This window comes from Lissotriton helveticus, chromosome 4_1, assembly GCF_964261635.1.
Source record: "Lissotriton helveticus chromosome 4_1, aLisHel1.1, whole genome shotgun sequence".
In the NCBI taxonomy this organism is placed as follows: Eukaryota; Metazoa; Chordata; class Amphibia; order Caudata; family Salamandridae; genus Lissotriton; species Lissotriton helveticus.
In genome coordinates this window covers 1,926,122,361-1,926,143,370 of record NC_136063.1, presented here as the reverse complement: position 1 = coordinate 1,926,143,370, position 21,010 = coordinate 1,926,122,361, and the positions used below count along the sequence as shown (strand labels likewise).

General features: G+C 44.8%; 1 protein-coding gene and 1 long non-coding RNA gene across 6 annotated transcripts in view; one reads left to right on the top strand and one right to left on the bottom strand.

The window, feature by feature from the left end:
* The window catches only part of ADGRG4 (adhesion G protein-coupled receptor G4), a 1,842,483-nt gene that overhangs the window by 1,132,352 nt on the left and 689,121 nt on the right, over positions 1-21,010 (bottom strand). For all 4 annotated transcript variants that reach the window (XM_078688599.1, XM_078688601.1, XM_078688598.1 and 1 more), the window contains exon 8: positions 17,590-17,660. In XM_078688599.1, coding sequence (XP_078544725.1) covers positions 17,590-17,660 — 71 coding nt within the window. The remainder of the gene's footprint in view (positions 1-17,589; positions 17,661-21,010) is intronic.
* Positions 1-21,010, top strand: part of LOC144829445 (uncharacterized) — a 280,058-nt gene that overhangs the window by 31,502 nt on the left and 227,546 nt on the right. The window lies entirely within an intron of this gene.

The following is a 21,010-nucleotide window of genomic DNA, read 5'->3' as shown; positions in this document are numbered from 1 at the left end:
CCACTCTTTTCCACCCCATTCCATTGCATCCCACTCAAGTCCACCCCACTCCAATCCACCCCACAGCAATCTCACCAATCCACCCCACTCCAGTCCACCCAACCCAATCCAATTCACCCCACCACATTTCAATCCACCCCATTCGATCTAATCTACCCCGTCCAGTCCACCCCACTCCAATCCATTCCACTTAACTCCATCCACCCCATTCTACCCCAATCCATTCCACTTCATCCCAGTTCAGTCCACCTTACTCAATCCAATCCATCTACCCCCTCCAATCCAAACCACCTCACTCCAGTCCAATCCAAGCCACCCCACTCCAGTCTGATCTCCCCCACTCCAGTCCATCCAATTTAACTCCCCTTTACTCCATTCTAATTCATCACACTGAAAATCACCCTACTCTAAACTAATCCACCCCATCCCAATTTACTACACCCGACCCCAAACCAATCTAATCCACCCCACTCCAATCCACCGCAATCTAATACACCTCACCCCAATTTAATCCACCCCACCCCAATTCAATCCACCCCACCCCAATCCAATCCACCCCATCCAGTCCACCCAATCCAATCCACCCCACTCAATCCAGCCAACTCGACACCAATCCAATCCACCCCAATCTACTCCAGTCCAATCCACCCCACTACCTCAGTCCATCCCAACCCACTCCACCCTATTCCACTCTAGTCCGCTCCACTCTACCCTACTCTATGCCTATCCACGACACTGCACTCTACGACACTCTGTCACTAAACCACTGGCGTCTACTCCCCTCTACTCAACAACACTCTACTCCTCCTACTCCACTGTACAATACTTCACTCCAACAAATCCGGTGTGAGACACTCTACTCCCCCGTCCCCACTCCACTCCAGGACAGTACACATCACTAACTTTTAGTATGCTGAACAGCAGCCACACTGGTGTACAACATGGCAAAACCACATTGCCAAAGCCAATAGCTCTTGTTTAGGCGAGACCTATTGGCTTTGCCAATGCTTGTTTCCCTTGCATTCATTACCTCCATCTACTACTGCAGCACGGTGAATGAGGGCCCAAGGGCCAGATGTAGGAGGCCATTTGGGTATTTGGGATGTAGGGACATCATTTTACAGATTCGGTAAATTTACCGAATCGGTAAATTTACCGAATCTTTAAAATACCGAATCGGTAATTTTACCGATTCGGTAAAACCAAGATGTAGGTAGCACTGTGTACAGTGCTACAGGCCTTCAGAATTCGGTACCGAATTCAGGTGTGCATGCACATCTGTGCATGCACACCTATGCCATGTGACAGACAGACATGCCCTTAGGGCATGTCTGTGTGCCACATGGCGCACATGCCTATTTTTGGGGTGCTAGAGGGTGTCAAAGTGACACCCCCTGCACCCTTGCTGGAATCGGTATTTACCGATTCGGTAATTACCGAATCGGTATTTCCCATTGATTCCTATGGGCTTCACAGCCCATAGGAATCAATAGGAAATACCGATTTGGTAATTACCGAATCGGTAAATACCGAATCTTTACGAATCGGTATTTCAAATTCTGAAAATACCTACATCTCCCCCCTTCATATTTACTGATTCATAAATACCGAATCGGTAAAATTCGGTATTTATGATTCGGTAAATACGAATTCGTGGAATCAACTGCGGTCGGAGGCAGAGGCTACGTGTTGTGGGGATCAGCAAACTTCATCTACAAAAAACGCACTACGTATTTTCAAGTGACGTAGCACTAAGGCGGTGAAAAGGACATATAAAGTATATCGACAAAGATTAATAACGACTGTGGCGTCCCCCCACATGATATATGAAGAGTAAGCCCGAATTAGAAAGCTGGAACAAGTTGTCCTCGGCCCCGATCGGCTCTCTGTGCTCTAGTAGCAGCAAATAATTGCTTCACACTTCGACAAGATGAGTTTGAATATGGTGTTCCTTGATATTAGGTACATCCAGTAGATATTTCAGATCGTGCAGTGATGGGTTTCAACCCAGTTGGACTATGAATTTCTTTCTGCACACTTACTGAAAAGACACGAATTCCAGGTTTAGAGATCCTATATTGAATTGTTTCTAGCTGGTCCTGAAGAAGGTGGTGTTTAGTGCTGCTTTTTCCACCGAAAAGCATCGACCTATTTTCTTCAATTGTAGATCTAATGACTTTGGTCACATACTGGACAACAGATACAATGTGAAAGGATGTTTATGTTTGTTTTTTGATGGCATGTATGTTTAGGAAGTGTGCATGAGTGTGTGTGTGTGGCTCTCTACCTGGTTCTGTAGAATTGTTCTTATTTTTAGAATACATGATTTCTGTGTAACCAATGCTATACATTCATGTCCCTATTGTATTTAATAAATTTCTCTTTGAGTAATGCATATTTTATAAATTGTTGTTAAAATGATATAGAGAAATGAAAAAAGTTTTTTACAGAAAAATGAAATAAAATGAGTAAAATTCATAAACAAGTGTTGATATGATCTGTGTATGCCTTGTGGTTGAGAGATACTTTCCATGATAAAAGTATTATAGGTCAAGAGGGAGTTTTTCTGTTGGTTTGGTATTTCTTTTCCCCTCTACTCCCTGACCTGAAATTATCCTGAGGGGGTCCCTACTCTATTCTATTTAATACGAATTACCTACATCTAGCCCTAAGTAGCTAAGATGTAGTACCCAGAAAATCTGCAGCTGTACATATTTCAGATAATTTACAGCAAACACTTGTTATTTGGATGTACGCAAGTTATATTTGCATTTCCCAGAAATAATGTACTAGTGACCGTTATAAGAAACCTAGGACTGCAGGTTGGGCTGTTTTATAGTGAGCATTAAGCTTGGCTGACGGCAGAGTCCTGCCTAATTAAGTAACTTTGCGCATGGTAACACACACCCCTGTTAACGTCCTTATATAATTTCCTGTGGTCTCTGTCAGGTCTTGCCTGGCTGATACTAATTCAAATTCGTTTAGGAGAGCTGGCTACCTAAAGCAGTGTGATTCTAAAAGGTTGATTTTTGTTGAATCACAATTGTCAGTAAGAGACCAAAACCTCCCAGGTGTCAATGCAGTAGTTACTTCGGAATACCTGGTACCAAAAACACACATTTTCAATGGTCTTTTTTTTAAATATTGTGGTAAGCTGCTTTGCAAACAGGCAGCACATTAATTTCTATAGAATAATTACGAAAGGAAACAAATGTACCAATACGAATAAGCATATCTTCCTCTTGCATTGAAAACCTTTGTTTTCCAATGCTTAAAGTTTAAGAATAGATATGCAAATTTTCAAATAAAATCATGTGCATTTCCTTGCATAGGCCGTGTAGGGAACGGCACTCTGTGACCTCACACAGCTGTGGAAGCAACAAGCTTGTGGCAAATGTGAGGCAACGTAACCAAAATTCCTTTTTTTTTATTACAACAACGGCAGTTAAAAAAATACGTATACTTGAGAAATGCAGCCAATAATAAACAGACACATTATAAAAGAAAAATGAAAATGCATATATCAATGTAAAAAACTACTATTAATATCATTTGATATACAAAGATTACAAACAACAGACTAATATCTTGACCAGTCTCGCTGGCTTTTTTCCAATTTTAGACCGGGGCCAAAATACACTTTCCTAGTTTTTTTTGCCCTTCGTCCCTTCCTTTCATATACCTCCTTTTCAAAATTAAACATAGGCAAAAAGCCATGCAAACCATTGCTGAAAAGTGGGGGAGGTGGGGGGAAGTGGGGGACGGGGGTGTGTGTACAGATCCAAGCAAGCAGGAGATATGCAGATTCTTACCACCACTATGGCCAAAAACAAAATATGTTGAGGTATCCCTGTCATTCCTACACTAGCTGCCCCAGCAACATTAATTCAGCTATAAGCCTTACTTTATTTTCAGGAAATGAACTTAAATAGTTTCTATATCCTTCATCCGGTTTTCTAAAAGAAGACAAGTAGAAAATAAGTGTATACTATCTGCTTCTGTACTACAATTGTTTTATAATGTTGTGTCTGAAACCAGACCGACCACAAAATGGAGTGAACTATTTTAACGGATCTAAAAAACCCTATCATTAATATGAACTTCCTCAAATTACATTATTTCATCTGCATGAATAAGATCCCTCATCTTCCAAATTCCTAGGTCCTCCCAGCGTGACATAACTGCATCATCGAATATTTCTGGCAGTGCTGGGTTCCTGAAAAGCGGTGTATAAAAATTCATCCTCCCTAACCCTAACTTTACAGCTACCCATAACCAAAATTCCAACCAGCACCGCTCATGACTACTGTGTGCGTAACCTCATTAATATTCATGAGGTAGGACGTTTTGCGACCCATTAAAAATCGCAAGTATGAAACAAAAAGTTTCATTCAAAAGAAATAGGGATTTCCAAAAAGCTATTTGGAAATCTCTATTCCTACATCTAACCCCTAGAGCTGTAGACCGTAGTCCATGCGTAGGACTTGAATGGCCTATATAAAATGTTGAATTTATCTGAGTATGAGGTTACATGTTCTCAAACAGGACACATTGAATGTTAAAATGATTTCTTTCAATTAACCTTCCTAAGAACCATGTCAGCGTTCTGAAACTAAATATAACATTTCTCTCGAATTAACTTGTGATTTTGAAATTGGATTGATTTAATGACCCTTTTCCACAACTTAAAAGGGCACAAAGAGTATGTTTTCATGTGAAAATCTGCATGTGTAGAATTTTGCTACCTACTGGCTATAAGTGTAGTATTGACAAGCAATAGGGAAGTGCACACGAAAACATGTTTGCTACTTTTAATACCCATACCTTCAATATTCTATCTTATATCACTTACAGAATTTTTTTTTTTTTTTAAATATTATTTTCCATTAAAACCTCTAAATTATGTTCTTTTCAATGCACCAGTCATTAAAAAATTTTAACAATTTTATACGCGATGAGCCCTTCACGAAGACTGGTGTATAAGAAGGGGTCACTTACTGTTGTACTGCTCCTGGCTTACATGTGAGTTTTAGGAGTTAGTCAAGAGTACACCAGACTTGCTCATGGAATCCAAGAGTACTACAAGAATGAGTCACAGCAAAATCATTTTGACTCATGCTTGCTCGTACTAATATGAAGTTTTATTCAAATTTGTGCTCAGATTTCGACCTTTTTTCTGCCTTCATCTTGCTGATAAACTACCTTGGGCTGCACATGACATATGATAAATATAATAAATGTAAACAAAATGTACGCCTTCGCATTGGCATGGGTTGAATGTACACGCAAAAGACTGTAGATTAAAACAATTACACAGTTTTTAGGTCGAGCCTAGGCAGCGCGCATGTGCTGTCTGCAAGACCTGTTGTTATCTCCTCTATCAGCTTTGGCATGCCCATGATTTGCCATTTGTTAGTTGTTGTGCAATTTAGAAATACAGGGTTTTTATGGGTGCATTGGGTCTGATTCTCCAGCCTTTGCATGCTTGGGTCACGCCAAGGCGATTTCACCCATTGCTTGCTTGCATTGGCCATCCCAATACATCCTGGTTCTTTCTGATCATCCTGATCTGCCTTTTTATTTAGTAGGCTATCAACATCGTTTTAAGCTTTCAAGCCTTTTCACGGAGCAATGCTCTGTTCGGGAGCTGGAAAGTGTCAAATTCTTTGGGGTAGGTGTTGAGCTATGCCAATAGCCCTACCTCAAACAAGCATTGGAAATGCAATAGGGCTCGCATTAGGAAAGTTTGAGCTATTGGTCTTATAAATGATTTGTTTTTTATTTATGTTATTTTTTCAAATAGTTAAATTAATAGCTTTGTCATTTTCAATGCCAATAGTTATAACTTTCGCAAATGTGACACCTATAGCATTTGTAATGCAACATGTTTTGTATTTACGTGACTTAGATGTATTGATATTACAAATAACAATGCTTTTAATTTTTTTAAATAATTAATACTTAATTTATTTAATTTGTAATGGCAATAGCTTACATTTTTGTAAATTACTTTTGTGAAGATTATGTTCAGTGTTTTTTATTGTGACGAAAATCCAAGAACAGAAGTGAAATATTAACATCTTTTTGTGATTTGTAATAACGCGTGAAAGCTTGAAAACAGCTTGAAACATTGAAAGAACATATTTGGACCAGTGATGCTGTGGTGGTGCTGAGTGATGCTGTGGTTGCGCTGAGTGATGCAGTGGTCGCGCTGAGTGATGCTGTGGTTGCGCTGAGTGATGCTGGGGTGGCACTGAGTGATAATGTGGTGGTGCTGAGTGGTGCTGTGGTGGTGCTGAGTGGGAGATGGGGAGCGGGAGAAAAAGGAGAGGAGGGAGAGGGTAAAGAGAGGGAGAGAGGAGAGAGAGGGGGAGAGAGGAGAGAGAGAGGAGAGAGAGAGGGGGAGAGAAGAGAGGAGAGGGGAGAGAGGGAAAGGGAGCGAGGGACAGGGAAGTGAGGGAAAGGGAGAGAGGGAAAGGGAGAGAGGGTAGAGGGAGAGAGGGAGGGTAAGAAGAGAGGGGGAGGACGAGAGCGAAGGACAGAGGGGAGAGAGAGGGGAGGGGGAGAGAGAGGAGAGCAGGCAGAGGGGGAGATGGGGAGAGGGAGAAAAAGGAGAGCAGGGGGAAGGTAAAGAGAGGGAGAGAGGAGAGAGAGGGGGAGAGAGGAGAGAGAGAGGGAGAGGGTGAGAGAGGAGAGAGGAGAGAGTGAGAGGGAAGTGAGGGAAAGGGAGAGAGGTAGACGGAGAGAGGGAGAGTGAGGGGAGGGAGAGAGAGGGAGGACGAGAGGGAAGGAGGGAGAGGCACATTCCCACTAGAGTGCCTAGGTCACGGAGCACGTGCATGACCCAGAGTGAACCAGCGTTGGAACAGCCAATGAAACTCCTCTGCAGCTGACGTCATGCTGACCTGTGACTCACTCATTAGATTCAAGAGCAGTAAACATTGGCTTGGACACTGTTCAACCCGGTCACCCGGAGTCACATCAGAGCATTAACGAGGCACTGTAAAACATGTTTAATGTGGACATTAGAGCTCGTGCTGGGAACACACGTGCACACGGTGGACCTATTGCTATCATTCACACCAGGCAGGGTTTGCTGTCACTAAGCACATTATGTTGCTAACTGACGACATTAACGAGACAGATGACGTGGTGGTGGAAAAAACGATCACAGTCAGACCAGCAAGGACACTAAGTGGCTCTACAGCAAACGCAAAGAAAGACAGGGCGAAAACCCATTCTCTGCTGGCAAATCGCGCGGGTGCACAAGTAGGCCAAGTTGGAGCTAATTTGGAAACAGCAGTTGGCACAGTAAAGGCAGAAGGCCTTGAAAAGGGAAGGGCGAGTCATGCACAGGACATAAAATTCAAATGTGCACAGAAGTGAGGGGAGGGTGCTGAGAGGACTGGAAAACTCACCAAATGTGCACAGAAGTGAGGGGAGGGTGCTGAGAGGACTGGAAAATCTGCCAAGACCTTTGAAATCGGTGTGCTTTGGAAGCTGAGAAATGTTGCACCCGGTGAGCAGGAGGGCCACAAGTAGCGGTCATTGCCACAATCACAGATCAATGATATAGCAACCTAAATGAGCCAGAAAAGGAAGGGAAAAAAAGCTGCCATGTTAAAATAAACGCGAGACACGGCCTGGCGGCCGTGTAAAGTGAAAGTACGGCCGGCCTGGGCAGTGAAAGGGGAGGAGGGAGGAGAAATGCGAGTCACGGCAGCAGCAGCCTTTGATGCGCAGGCCGGCCGTGCAGTGAATAATTAGGGGAGGAGAAATGCCGGCTGGGGGAAGCTTGAGATGCCTGTGGGAGGGAGGCTGGTGGCTTTGATGTGCACGCGCTTTTTGCCAATGCGCTTGCGCATTGAGCTTGTTTTTCTCGGGCACAGCAACAAATCGCCGAGATGGTTAAGCTCTCGTTAAGCCACAATATAGCTCGCCAGCTATGCGCCAGCGCATTAGCAGGCGAGCCCTAAAAAACGAGAGACATATTGCATGTCTAATGCTTGTTTCTCTTGGACTTTCATTATACAGATCTTGCAAACTGTCATGCTGATGCAACCCACAGAGAAAGAAGGGTATCCTTAGCTTGCTTTGAGGAAAGACAAGACGTGTTATCCCATGTTCCATAGAAAAACCAAGCCAGCCACAAGGATTCTGCCAGTAATATCCATTCTACAAGAACATACTGAGCCAATAATGCCGAGGGAAAGTGAGGCAAAGAGAAGGTCAAGGGTGTGTGGAAAATGACTAAATTCGGTATACATAAGCGGCATTCATTTATGTTCACCACAGCCACTGTTGAAAGTAGAGCTACAACCATGAAAACAGTAGCCACGCCATCTTGTCCCTTTTAGGCCCCATCGCGAAAGTAGGTGGCAGCCATTTTTGTGTCACGACCCCTCTGCCCACTGCCAATAGCCTGCGCGCCTCTCCCCCTCACACCCTAGCCTCGCAAGCATTCCCCCGCGCCCCGACAGCCCCCGGTTTCTCCTGCTTGGGCCATAAGCGAACCTCTAGCGCGACCCTGTCTCCGAGCCACATCCCGTGCTGAACCCCCTCGCTCTTTCATCTCATTCAAAGAACAGGCACCTTTTTGATAACCTCTTCCTCCCTGCCCGATTGTCCAGCCCGATCCCAGGCCATCACCTAGCCCGACAGATGCAGTTTATTGCCCCCTACAGTAGGACCTCGCCTCACATCAAAGGAGCGGTGGTTAATCAATACCCTCACACCTCCAGATCCGACCGATCGCCCACTTTCCCGTTCCCAGCAGAATGTCCAGCTGCGCGACAACCACCACATGCTGAGGTTGAGGTGGGAACTCTACTGTAAATATGTGTGGGAACGGGGGTGAAGCGGGGATTCCGAGGATGTCTTTCCGTATATCAAGTATTGACAAGAATGTGTTTCATGTAATAAAGCAATAAACCTGTGTATAAGAGGCCAGGCCTCAAGGATGCGTTTAGAGCACCTCGAGAAGATACCCTGTTGTCTGATTTGACTTGTTCTGCTCCGTCGGAATAACCTCCTGTTTCCTGCCTTCTGTCTCCAGCGCCTGCCTCTTTGTTTGGTAATCTCGAATGGTATGAGAGGCGGCTAACGCCGGGCAAATACTGAAGGGTTCTTGGTCGAATTCGGCCCTACCTTTCGACAATTGGCGTCCCAAACGTGGGGCCCATCAGCGACGCGTGGATCCAGTGAGAGAGGTCCCAACGACAGAGTGAATGACTGCAACGATCGGGAAGTGCACCTGCCCGATAGACCCTCGTCTGGCAGCCGATCATCCGAACTTCACCGGTTCCGAGCAGACCTCTCTCGAGTGATCTACGGTCCTGACTGGGAACCATCAGGAGTGCCACAGCAATTACGGAGAATAGAGGACGATCAGGCGCTGGAAGCGGAAGATGAGAAACTGTCCATGCGGTCCGGGTAAGGTCGTGTAAACACGACGAATTGCGAATTGATTGTTTGATTGTTTGAAAATACTAGTATTACTCATTTGATTGTTTCTGAGAGATTCTCTATTTGCAAACAAGCACAGAGTCGCCATACTCTGTTTAGTCTTTGCAGATAGTGAAGGGTAGGTAACGCAGGCCTTTGCCCCTGTTGTAATCCGTCGTGCCTACTTCCCTCTCCATTTGATTGATTGTTATCCAAGCATTTACTGTTTTGGAATTGGTTCTCTTTGGATCATTCTCTATTTACAAAAAAGCACAGAGTCGCAATACTCTGTTTAGTCCTTGTGAATAGTGAAGGATAGGTAACGCAGGCTTTTGCCCCCGTTGTAATACGTCGTGCCTATTTTTATCCCTCATTTGATTGATTGTTTGACCGAACATTGATCGTTCGGAATTGGTTCTCTTTGGGTTATTCTCTATTTACAAATAAGCACAGGGTCGCCATGCTCTGTTTAGTCTTTGTGAATAGTGAAGGATAGGTAGTGCAGACTTTTGTCCCCTTTGTAACCTGTCATGCCTATCTTTGCCCCGTTTGTTGGTAGTTGGTTCAGCCCGGACCGTTTATTAGAGGTAGATCATCCGGCTCCACCGGAAGACGCCCCTAATAAAAAGGACATAAATATATATAAAAAATTGCGGGTTAGCCGCTGTATCGTGCTAGCAAACAAAAACATAAAAATCGCTAAGAAAAACGAAAGAAATCTAACAAAATCAGTAGGCCACTGATGAGATCCTTTTTACCCCGCTAAAATAGAAGTACTAAGAATAGCCCCTTACGAGAAATATGAAACCAGTGGGAGGAGCCAAGTTCAAAGCCGCGATGGACGCAAGGCAGCTCGACTCCTCCGTCCCCGCTGCCCAAACATGTCTGCCCCACCGCCCACCACGGCCAATAACGGCAACATGATACAGATAAAAGTTAACAGATACCTACCCCCATTCCGGAAACTCCCGAAGTGCAGCAGGTCCGCAGCTACGCCCATCCGGAAGACGAGGCCCCCGGCACATATAGGGCGGGGCCTTGCTGGCAGCCATCGGCCGAAGAGGTGGATGGCCCGGAAGCACCACGGCCACGATGTTGTTGTACTGGCCTTCCCATTCGTCCACCCTGAGGTGGCATCCAGCGAGCCACGGGTGGGGGGGGGGTGAATGCCTTGCTGATGACCCCCCCTCTTATTGCCTGGTCCGACCATCACATATACCTGCGCCGGGAGACGGCGTGGGGTGCACTGGGAGGGAGAGGCGGCGCGAACGAGCCTCCCCCACCTCCCCAGGTGGAGGTTCCTCAGCTGAACCCCAGCGCTTCACTCGGCCAGCTGAGTTGCGCCCGCTCTTGCGGCACAGTGCCTCGCTTTGCCAGCTGAGTCTCACCCGCTCTTGCGGCACAGTGCCTCACTCGGCCGGTTGAGTTTCGCCTGCTCTTGCGGCTACAGCGTCTCACCCACCATCCGGCTGAATTGCACCCGCTCTTGCGGTACAGCGACAGGCGGCTGCCACGGAGCTCACGAAATGGGGGTCGGCTCCACAGACTTGGGCCTGGCCTGCAAGGATGGCTCTGGGCAACCCTGGAACTCGGACGCTTGACTGCTAGGGCATGGGCCCCATTCCCGAAAGCGTCCCCTCAGCCTTGAAGATTCTACAAGAGTCACCGGGGCTCCCGACTCCCGCAGACTTCCGGTGGGGAGTGACTGCCATGATTGCTCGCGGAATGGCCACGACGTAGCCACGGGATGGTGGTGCTCTCATACTGACGCCAGCTTCAGTCTGAAACATCCAGAAACACTGTAGACTACCAATTCGATCAGTTCCGGTGGAGCCCCAACGTGACCCGGTAGGGAAGAACTTGCCCTCCCCTCTTTGACTGATGGTTCTTGTTGCCTGTCCCTTCTGTTGTCATTTAACGGAACTTTTTTGGACTGCCGAAAGGGGTTCTGGTCCGACCGCTGGTTGGTGGAGACATTTTGACTATATTCTGGACCTGCCCGGCCTCGCCCAAAATGGCGCCGGTATAAATGAGACTCGCAACTCCTTGATGTGTACTGGTTGCTCAGCCTTGATATCATGAGATATGTATGCAGTTTTGGAGCACATGGCGGGCGGGGACGGGTACTGATTGAACATTTGGACATCCCTATTTATATTAAGTTCTGATATATTATTGATTACTGTACTATTGAAAGTTCGAATAAACGTTACTCATGGTACTTGCCCGCAAATGTATAGCTAGATAATTTCATTGTAACTGGTCCTGTCGTACCTTGATTATAAAATTAACGTCCACCGATTCCGCAACTGTTAGACACCTTAGTTCCTGCAACCTAATGGCCCGCCCGTTACGTTTTTCTACAGTGTAAATGTCCCCTCGTCATATACGATTCCAGTTTGCTCCGTGGCCGGCCCACGTGGTTGTAGGCCCGTATTTTTATGCTGACATCTTTTTCAATCAAGGTTTTAAAAGAAAAAAAAAAGAAAAAATATGTAGAACTAGCCTCATATCAGTCACTTAGATTGGTAGGTTCTCGGATAAAGGCTACTATTTTCAAAATAAATAAAGGACAAGTAAAATGAAGCAATTTTGGTTATGAAAAATTAGAAAGGCATGGTACATACGAACAATGCGAAAAGAATAGTCAAGATCTGTCGTATTTTTGCATTCCTGCAGCATAAGCAATAGGTAAAGGATCCGGATATTTAGATATATCTATGAATAGGACAATAGACCAGTTCCTCTGGGCTGCAATGCCGAGATGCAAGGTACTGCTTCCCAAAGAAGATAAGTTAGGCACGTGGTAGGTAAAAACATTTTCGTGTTTTTGCGCACTGATGTGCTTTGTACGCTGTCACCCCCCCCCCCTTCTCTTTCTCTGCAGGTTAATATCGGAATTTCAGCTGGAGTATGGAGAAGACCCAGAATGCACCGTGTTACACGCAGAAAGAAGAAGAATTGTATGGTATGAATGCGCGCGTGGGCCCCGATTTGTGTTGTATGAATGCTCATGTGTGGCGCACGTCTGGGTTGACGGACGAATGCTTTTTTTTGTATGACTGAGGTATGGATCGAGCGGTTAATGGAATAAGAAAAACGAGCCCGAACATGATACCTGCATGTGAAGGACGGAAAAGAATATAGCACTTACCTTACCTAGGAACGACTCTCTCCCTCTCTGGAGCTAGTGAATGGGAGAGTGGCCTACGCCAGAAACTTGAAGGGTTATTGTAGTACCTCGGACCCCAACCGATATCCCAAATGAACGCCCTAAATGACGCGCACCAGTGAGTCAACTTAATGTGCAGACTAGATGAGAAAAGTTAAGGATACCCCGGGTTGGGGTTCATCCAAAATCCCCCCTCAGCCCAGAAATTAGGGATATTGTCATGTTTTAGATTCACCCCCTCTTCTTCCTTCCTCATAGAAAAGTCAGAATTGCACCATCGCACATCCGACAGACACCCCTCCTTTACCTCAACTTGGATCGTCATTTGTTAGATGTTGGAAGACCCCACCGTGAGTATAAGCACGACTGGACCAGTGTCCGACCAATTAAATGGAGTAAGTATTTATTGAAGCGAGGTTACCAACAGAAATTGTCTGCTATTAGGAAGGAAGGAGAACGAAGAGCTCGACCCGCAAATGAATTAAATGGAGTACTGAAAATATGCAACACGCATGAAAAGGCTCTTTCGCCAAAAATAGCCCTCTGTTTTATCTTAAGTTTTCGTACTTGATGTATGTACTGTCGCACCCTATCTGGTATTTGTGTATACGTAAACTATGAATTCATGTTTTCCCTCAGCTTGTGTTTTATACGTGAAACTGACCCGTACTGATCTATATGTGTGTGCACTGAATAGCCTATTATTCTACACGTCTCTCTCCCTCTTTTTATGTTGTACGTGTACTAATAGCCTATTTGGTACGCACAACGCTCTCTCCCTCCTAGGGCTCCCTCGCTCCTTTTGAATAAATGACGACACTGTACCTCGCCGGTACGGGAATAATTGGCTTTTAGACACAACAGTGTTTGAACAAATTGACAGAAACAAAACGATCGTATTTTGCCTCTCCTTTCTGTAAAATTATGAAACTTAATTGGCTGAGAAAGAAAGGACAGGTGAGATGACTGATGTCCCCTAATCTGACCCTTAAAAAGGGAACTATATGTCAGTGGCTTTTGTCTTAAGTACTTTGGTAACACCACCCTCATCGTTCGGATTACCACCGCCCATTGTACAAAAATAGAATGTCCGATACGTCCCCGTTCCTCCAGAATGGTCCCAGTTCTGTACCAGCCGTCCCAGAAAATCTTAAAGACTGTAGCTATAGTCCCATGATAACAGCATTTCACATTTTTTATAAATTAACAGACCTTGAAGAAACATATAGCTCAACAGGATTTGTTTTAGACAAACGCGAGTCTCTACTGAAGGAGCCGGTTTGAATTCGATAAACTATGTAATTTTTAGATATCAGACTTCTTGCCACGTTCGCAAATATAACAAGAGTAAAACGCCAGACAGACATGTTGTTTGAAAATAAAAAAATAAAAAAATAAAAAATGCTTGCCGACCTGCACTACAGCAATGATGCATGAGTTAACAACATACACCGATGTAAGGATTACTAAGCATCCACCCTATCGTGACCAATGAACGCTTCCCCAACTACTTGGGGTTGGGAGAGAAATTAAAGTGTGTAAACGTCTTCCCCTGCCAATTCTCTAAAAAAAACCTGTTTTTTTTTACTCATTTAAGGATAACGTGCAGTCGTCGGAGGAGAGGGGCCGGATGTGACGCACAGCCTGGCTGCAGATCGGGGAATATCTATGACCTCGACCAAGGTGGAGCCACTGAGCAAAGAGTTGCGGGACAAGGCACCGTTCTCAGCGTGGAAAGTGAAGGAAAGAAGGGCCGCCCAGAAGCCCCTGCACGTTGATGAGCTCATGCCGAAAGTCCCAGCCCATTGTGCCCGATTGATTGGCCCACTTGCTTGAAATTTCTGCCCTCCTTGGTCCGTTTCAGATCTGATCCCACTCCACCCTCTCTTCCCTCGGCCTCCCAAAGCACGCCCCCATCACCCCCCTTTTTTCATATGGAATTTTTGAACTTGACTCTGAGACGAAAGACAGCACAAAAGATAGAATAGGGTTTGTCATGAAGGAAGAACGGAATGCGGGTACCCCGCCTAAGGTACCTATGATAGGTTAGTTAAGGAACAGGACAAACACAGGACTGTGGTCCAAGAGCAAAGAATGGCCACACCCTGCAACGCGAGATCTGAAGTAGAGCTGGACGCATAGCTCCACCGCTGGTGCTCAACAGTGCCAACGAAAGAAGAAAAACAATGAGAGCCTACCAGTGATGGCTCGCTGTAAAAAGACACTGGACAGACGAACCCTTTTTGAACATTGCCACCCCTTGACTGTCCCTTGTATTAAGTTGAATTCCTCTCCCAACCACTTGTATTGATTATCACCCAATTGAGCTTTTGAAACCTTACATCGGTCACTTTCAACTGTACATGGATAACTAAGAAAGCGTTAACTCTGTATCATGATGATTGTAGAACACCAGTTATGCACATGAGCATACCGTCTAGTTTTGACCCCCATGAAGTCCAGACCTCAAGAAATATACTTAATAGCCCTTATTTGGCCAGAACATTTTTGTATGACATCATGTTTGTATTCGAACGAATTTCCTACATCGTCTAAATAATATCCCCGTCTCCAAGGTCTAACATATGACACAGCTAATGTAATTTTGTATGCACTGCCTCCTCGCCTATCGCATCGACTACATGTGGTTATGTACGATTCTGTTAACATTGATAGCAGGATTATTTCCATCTGCCCGTAATGCATATGGGCTACCAAAGACCTCGATAGACAGCCCAGCCACATGCTTCCCTTATTAGTATAACTAGATGTCAGCTTGTGCGTCCTTACCTCAGACATAAACAGAAATGAACTAACTCATGATAAAAACTGGGGACTGTGAAAAATGACTAAATTCGGTATACATAAGCGGCGTTCATTTATGTTCACCACAGCCACTGTTGAAAGTAGAGCGACAACCATGAAAACAGTAGCCACGCCATCTTGTCCCTTTTAGGCCCCATCGCGAAAGTAGGTGGCAGCCATTTTTGTGTCACGACCCCTCTGCCCACTGCCAATAGCCTGCGAGCCTCTCCCCCTCACACCCCAGCCTCGCAAGCATTCCCCCGCGCCCCGACAGCCCCCGGTTTCTCCTGCTTGGGCCATAAGCAAACCTCTAGCGCGACCCTGTCTCCGAGCCACATCCCGTGCTGAACCCCCTCGCTCTTTCATCTCATTCAAAGAACAGGCCCCTTTTTGATAACCTCTTCCTCCCTGCCCGATTGTCCAGCCCGATCCCAGGCCATCACCTAGCCCGACAGATGCAGTTTATTGCCCCCTACAGTAGGACCTCGCCTCACATCAAAGGAGCGGTGGTTAATCAATACCCTCACACCTCCAGATCTGACCGATCGCCCACTTTCCCGTTCCCAGCAGAATGTCCAGCTGCGCGACAACCACCACATGCTGAGGTTGAGGTGGGAACTCTACTGTAAATATGTGTGGGAACGGGGGTGAAGCGGGGATTCCGAGGATGTCTTTCCGTACATCAAGTATTGACAAGAATGTGTTTCATGTAATAAAGCAATAAACCTGTGTATAAGAGGCCAGGCCTCAAGGATGCGTCTAGAGCACCTCGAGAAGATACCCTGTTGTCTGATTTGACGTGTTCTGCTCCGTCGGAATAAACTCCTGTTTCCTGCCTTCTGTCTCCAGCGCCTGCCTCTTTGTTTGGTAATCTCGAATGGTATGAGAGGCGGCTAACGCCGGGCAAATACTGAAGGGTTCTTGGTCGAATTCGGCCCTACCTTTCGACAGGGGTAATTCGGAGGTTGACAGTAAGATAGCTCCAGCCTAAAACAATACGTGCTTCATTCTGCCAAGCTCACTGTTCATCGCCTTATTTAGAGGTGGTTGCACCTCTGAGTTTCTCACAGCAGAGTGTTGGGTCCAGTAGCGTAAAATAAGCCCACACAGGCCTGCGGTGCTACGAGCTCCAAGGGGCCCCCTCAGCAAAAGTTCTAGGTAGTGAGCTAGGGCCCTCCGCCGGGCAATTTCCAGGGGGGCCCGGCTCTTGTACGTTTTGTTACACCACTGGTCTGGTTGCTTCGCCTTTAGGCCATAGGCTTGCGAGCATTACAGCATCCTAAATGCAGCAGATGTAGGGCTGTGCTTCTGACAATCCAAGGAAAGATGGTGCCACCAGGAGAAAAGCCTTAATGTTCTCTATACGCAGAGAAAAAACGTCCTTTGTCTGGGTCTTTTTTTTCAGAAATAACCACAATCTAGGGGCTTGTTTCTGAAAAACAGAAAAAATCTCAAAAGGCCATCATGGCATGCCAGGCTGCTGAAACTTTCCGGTCGAATCAGTGCAGAGCCTAAAATATCTTAAAGTTCCACATGCCCATGACCACAGGTCTGGTGAATAAAGGGCATCTGACACCTCAGTGGTCCACCAGCCACAGCCTGATTCAAGTTCTACATCTTTAAATCCATCCTACTCCATGACCTGAAGACTTGGCGCCTCTGTGTGAGGCAATGTGCAGATAATGCTCACATTACATACTAGAGTTCAAATAAATATATGTAGTGCATTTCTATTCAGTTATCTTCTCATTGCAAGGAGGTGTCTTGTCTGTCGACTGTTACTATGCAAGGATCATTATCTGCTTTTTGCTGATTTTCCTCTATTACATTTAGTGATATTATGATTCCCTGTCAAGAATGATCTGCCGATAAAATGCTTAAACTATAAAGGCATTTCCTTCATAAAAACAGCTATGTTTATTGATGACAGTTGCAAACTATATCATCAAAACCTTTGAAAGTAAGGCTGCTGTGTCAGTGAGTCACCTGATGCACGGCAGGGTGGATATCTTTGAGTCATCTGATGTGTCTCAGAGGTGGCTGACGCACGCATGATTTGCTTTGGTTTGTTTTTAGCCTAACTGTTCTGTTGTCCACATGAACAAAGACTTATAGTACATATAATACCTATCGACATAATGATTTTCAAATAATTAAAACATGCGTACCTTGATTCTCGATCATCTGATACAGTCAGTTGCAATACAAAAATATCAGTGTTTGCGAAAGCAACAGAAAGCTGAAAACCAAAGAAAACAAAGTGATTTAGAATTCAAACTCAAAGTTTCTATTATTAAAGTACTTGAAATATTTTTTTCGGTAGTACAGTTAAAACTGAAAGAATTATAAGCACAATTTTGAATTCTTAAACTATATACTGAATGTAATGTTTTACACCCTCCCTCCACTGTAATTGTATTTAAATGAAAATTACCCTTACAGATTGTTCTGCCATTATGCAAAGAAGCCCTTTTTTCATTGATGTAAATTGTTTCCTTAATAAGGAAATCAGTCTCTAAGGTTATACAAAAATATCTTAGGCAGAAAACAAGACGTTGTGGTAACTATTGATCTTTGAGATATGTTTTATATTGATTCTTCATGTAACATGGCTGACAATAGTCATTAGCCCTTCCTTAGTGTTCTTACCTCCTCAGCCTCCCAGAATACCTGTGAGAGTGTTCTACTTGTAAATAAACAAAAAGAGAGAGGCCAAATCAGTCTCAGAATTGCCACTTAATTGGAGCGAGATAGATAAGGATCACACACTCACTTTGGGTGAATAGGAAAGCCCTCACACACCGACCTAGTCAGTGTCATGCTTCATCATCGGGCCCCACCAAAGAGGCCGAGTGCCTCTTTGGTGTGCTACAACGCCAGAAAGACTGCGGAGCTGGTTGTGTGAAGAAGGGCGTGTTGTGAGGGTGAGTTAAGTTAAAAGTGTCTAAACGAGTATCAAAAATAAAAAAATTTAATAAATGATCCCTAAGACACGAATTAACAAGTATTATGTGTCTGAATTTAGTTGCCAAGGTTTAGGAATGGTAAAATTCAGAGAAATACAATAAATCAGTCAGTCAACATGTTTCTGCCATTTTGGAGGCTTAAATTTACCAAGGCATTCATCAGGACTATACCCCGGCGGTATGGACTCTCTAATCGTCCACCCTAACCAAGGGACGTGAAAGTGAAAAAAAGGGGTGAAAAAAGTGCATAAAAATAGGAGAGCGAAGGCTCGATCCCAAAAAAACTCCAAATTCGGGACGGTTCCGAGGGAGATCCTAGGTGTCTAGCGGGCTGTGAGCGTCAAGGGCGATGTGCCAGGCACGCTCCAACCCCCCTCCCGAGACCCATGGTGCAAGTAGCGCCAAATTTTAAAGTGCAGAAATACTCCCGAATTTGGAGTTTTTTTGGGATCGAGCCTTCGCTCTCCCATTTTTATGCACTTTTTTCACCCCTTTTTTTCACTTTCACGTCCCTTGGTTAGGGTGGACGATTAGAGAGTCCATACCGCCGGGGTATAGTCCTGATGAATGCCTTGGTAAATTTAAGCCTCCAAAATGGCAGAAACATGTTGACTGACTGATTTATTGTATTTCTCTGAATTTTACCATTCCTAAACCTTGGCAACTAAATTCAGACACATAATACTTGTTAATTCGTGTCTTAGGGATCATTTACTAAAAATTTTTATTTTCGATACTCGTTTAGACACTTTTAACTTAACTCACCCTCACAACACGCCCTTCTTCACACAACCAGCTCCGCAGTCTTTCTGGCGTTGTAGCACACCAAAGAGGCACTCGGCCTCTTTGGTGGGGCCCGATGATGAAGCATGACACTGACTAGGTCGGTGTGTGAGGGCTTTCCTATTCACCCAAAGTGAGTGTGTGATCCTTATCTATCTCGCTCCAATTAAGTGGCAATTCTGAGACTGATTTGGCCTCTCTCTTTTTGTTTATTTACATTGAACCGGGGACTGAGAGAAGCCTCCTTGACTCTCCCTACCTCTCCCATTGTTGTTTTGTAGTGTTCTACTTGTGTCAGTTGATGGTCTGGTCAGCTGGCGAGGTTTGTACTCAGCTGTGTCTTGGAATAAATCTACATGTAATCAACTTGAAGTATCTTGTCATCTAGCACCATTCTATTTACAACAAGATACATGTAGTATCTTGCTGGGGTCTGCAGACACCTTTATCCCAGAATAAAAGAAATATTGTAATTACGTTTTTTGTGAAAAAAAGATTCTATATTAGCACATTCAAGATTGCATTCTACCTATTCTTGACAGTTTTTAGATTTGGCCGGAGAACGCTTCAGCTGTATGCCAGAAGGGGGCAGAGACATAAATGAGTTCTCTTTCAGACATAGGGCCTAATTTAGATTTTGTTGTTTTGCATCCTCAGTGGTTCCAAGTACTCCCTCCATATTCAGATGTTGGGGCTATAGACAAAGGACTGCCACTGTGGTAGACTTCACTGCTGCATGACAGCACTCCGTCGCCGTCAGATTAGATGTGCCGGTTGTCCTGGTGGCAGAGTTCTGACCAGTGAGGTTCATCATTATCTCACTACACATATAAGTTGTGAATGTGTTATTATGTAGATATAGGTAAAGTGTAATTACATTTCTTTGCATATAGCAGTGCACATGGACAACATACACACACTATTGAATGTACAGCCAGAGGCACCACAAGCACAACACCCACAATCACAACCACAAAATAAATATTTATAATGTGTCAATACTGATCTGTTCATTTTACTATGATAAGATATAGGATGAAAGAATATGCATGACAAATGAAAAAATTGCATGTGAGAGAAATGTAAAAATACACAAGGTGAAAACAGATGTTACCATACGTTTCATAGTGAGGCAAATGACACTGAAGCCTACCTTAGGATTCAGTGTCACTTGCCTCACTATGCCCCCAACTACAACAGGTATGCTGAGTGTCGTGGTGAAGTAGCAGCAGCACATGAAGGACCCTAACAATGGGGTTCAAGATAGAAATTGAAGTGGGAAACTGAAAAAGGTACGTTTTTATCTTTTTTTCTTTCATTCCGCCAACTCAAGTTTGGAGGTTTCCCCGCCACAGTTGCCTCGAAGGAAAGGCACATCATACTCTGGATGGCAGTATTCTTGCAAGACTCCCACCAACAACTGCTTCTGCCGACGCGGGAGCAAGATCCTGGTGGCGTCGGCGGGACTCTGACGATCTTCCCTCCAAACACACACAAACATCTAAATACAGTGGGCGGACCGCGAAGTCAGCGGATGGAAAAACAGTTGAAAAAGCGAAGGCACTACTGGATCCGCCAACATCTAAATACGGCCCATAGTTTGAAGCTGCGCTTAGAACTGTGCTGCATGTACAACAGCTACAGCGCCTAAGCATGTGCAGGAGAAGGATCTTTATGAGTCTGTGCTTAGTGCCTCACCATCACATCTCTGACCCTCACTACTGCCATCCAGTTGTGCAATGCAGCTGAAAAACTGAGAAAAAATAAAAAAGCTCTATAAGTTCAAAGCTCAGAATCTTAATTGTCAGACTTCCTGGTATCAAGACATTCGCTATTACAT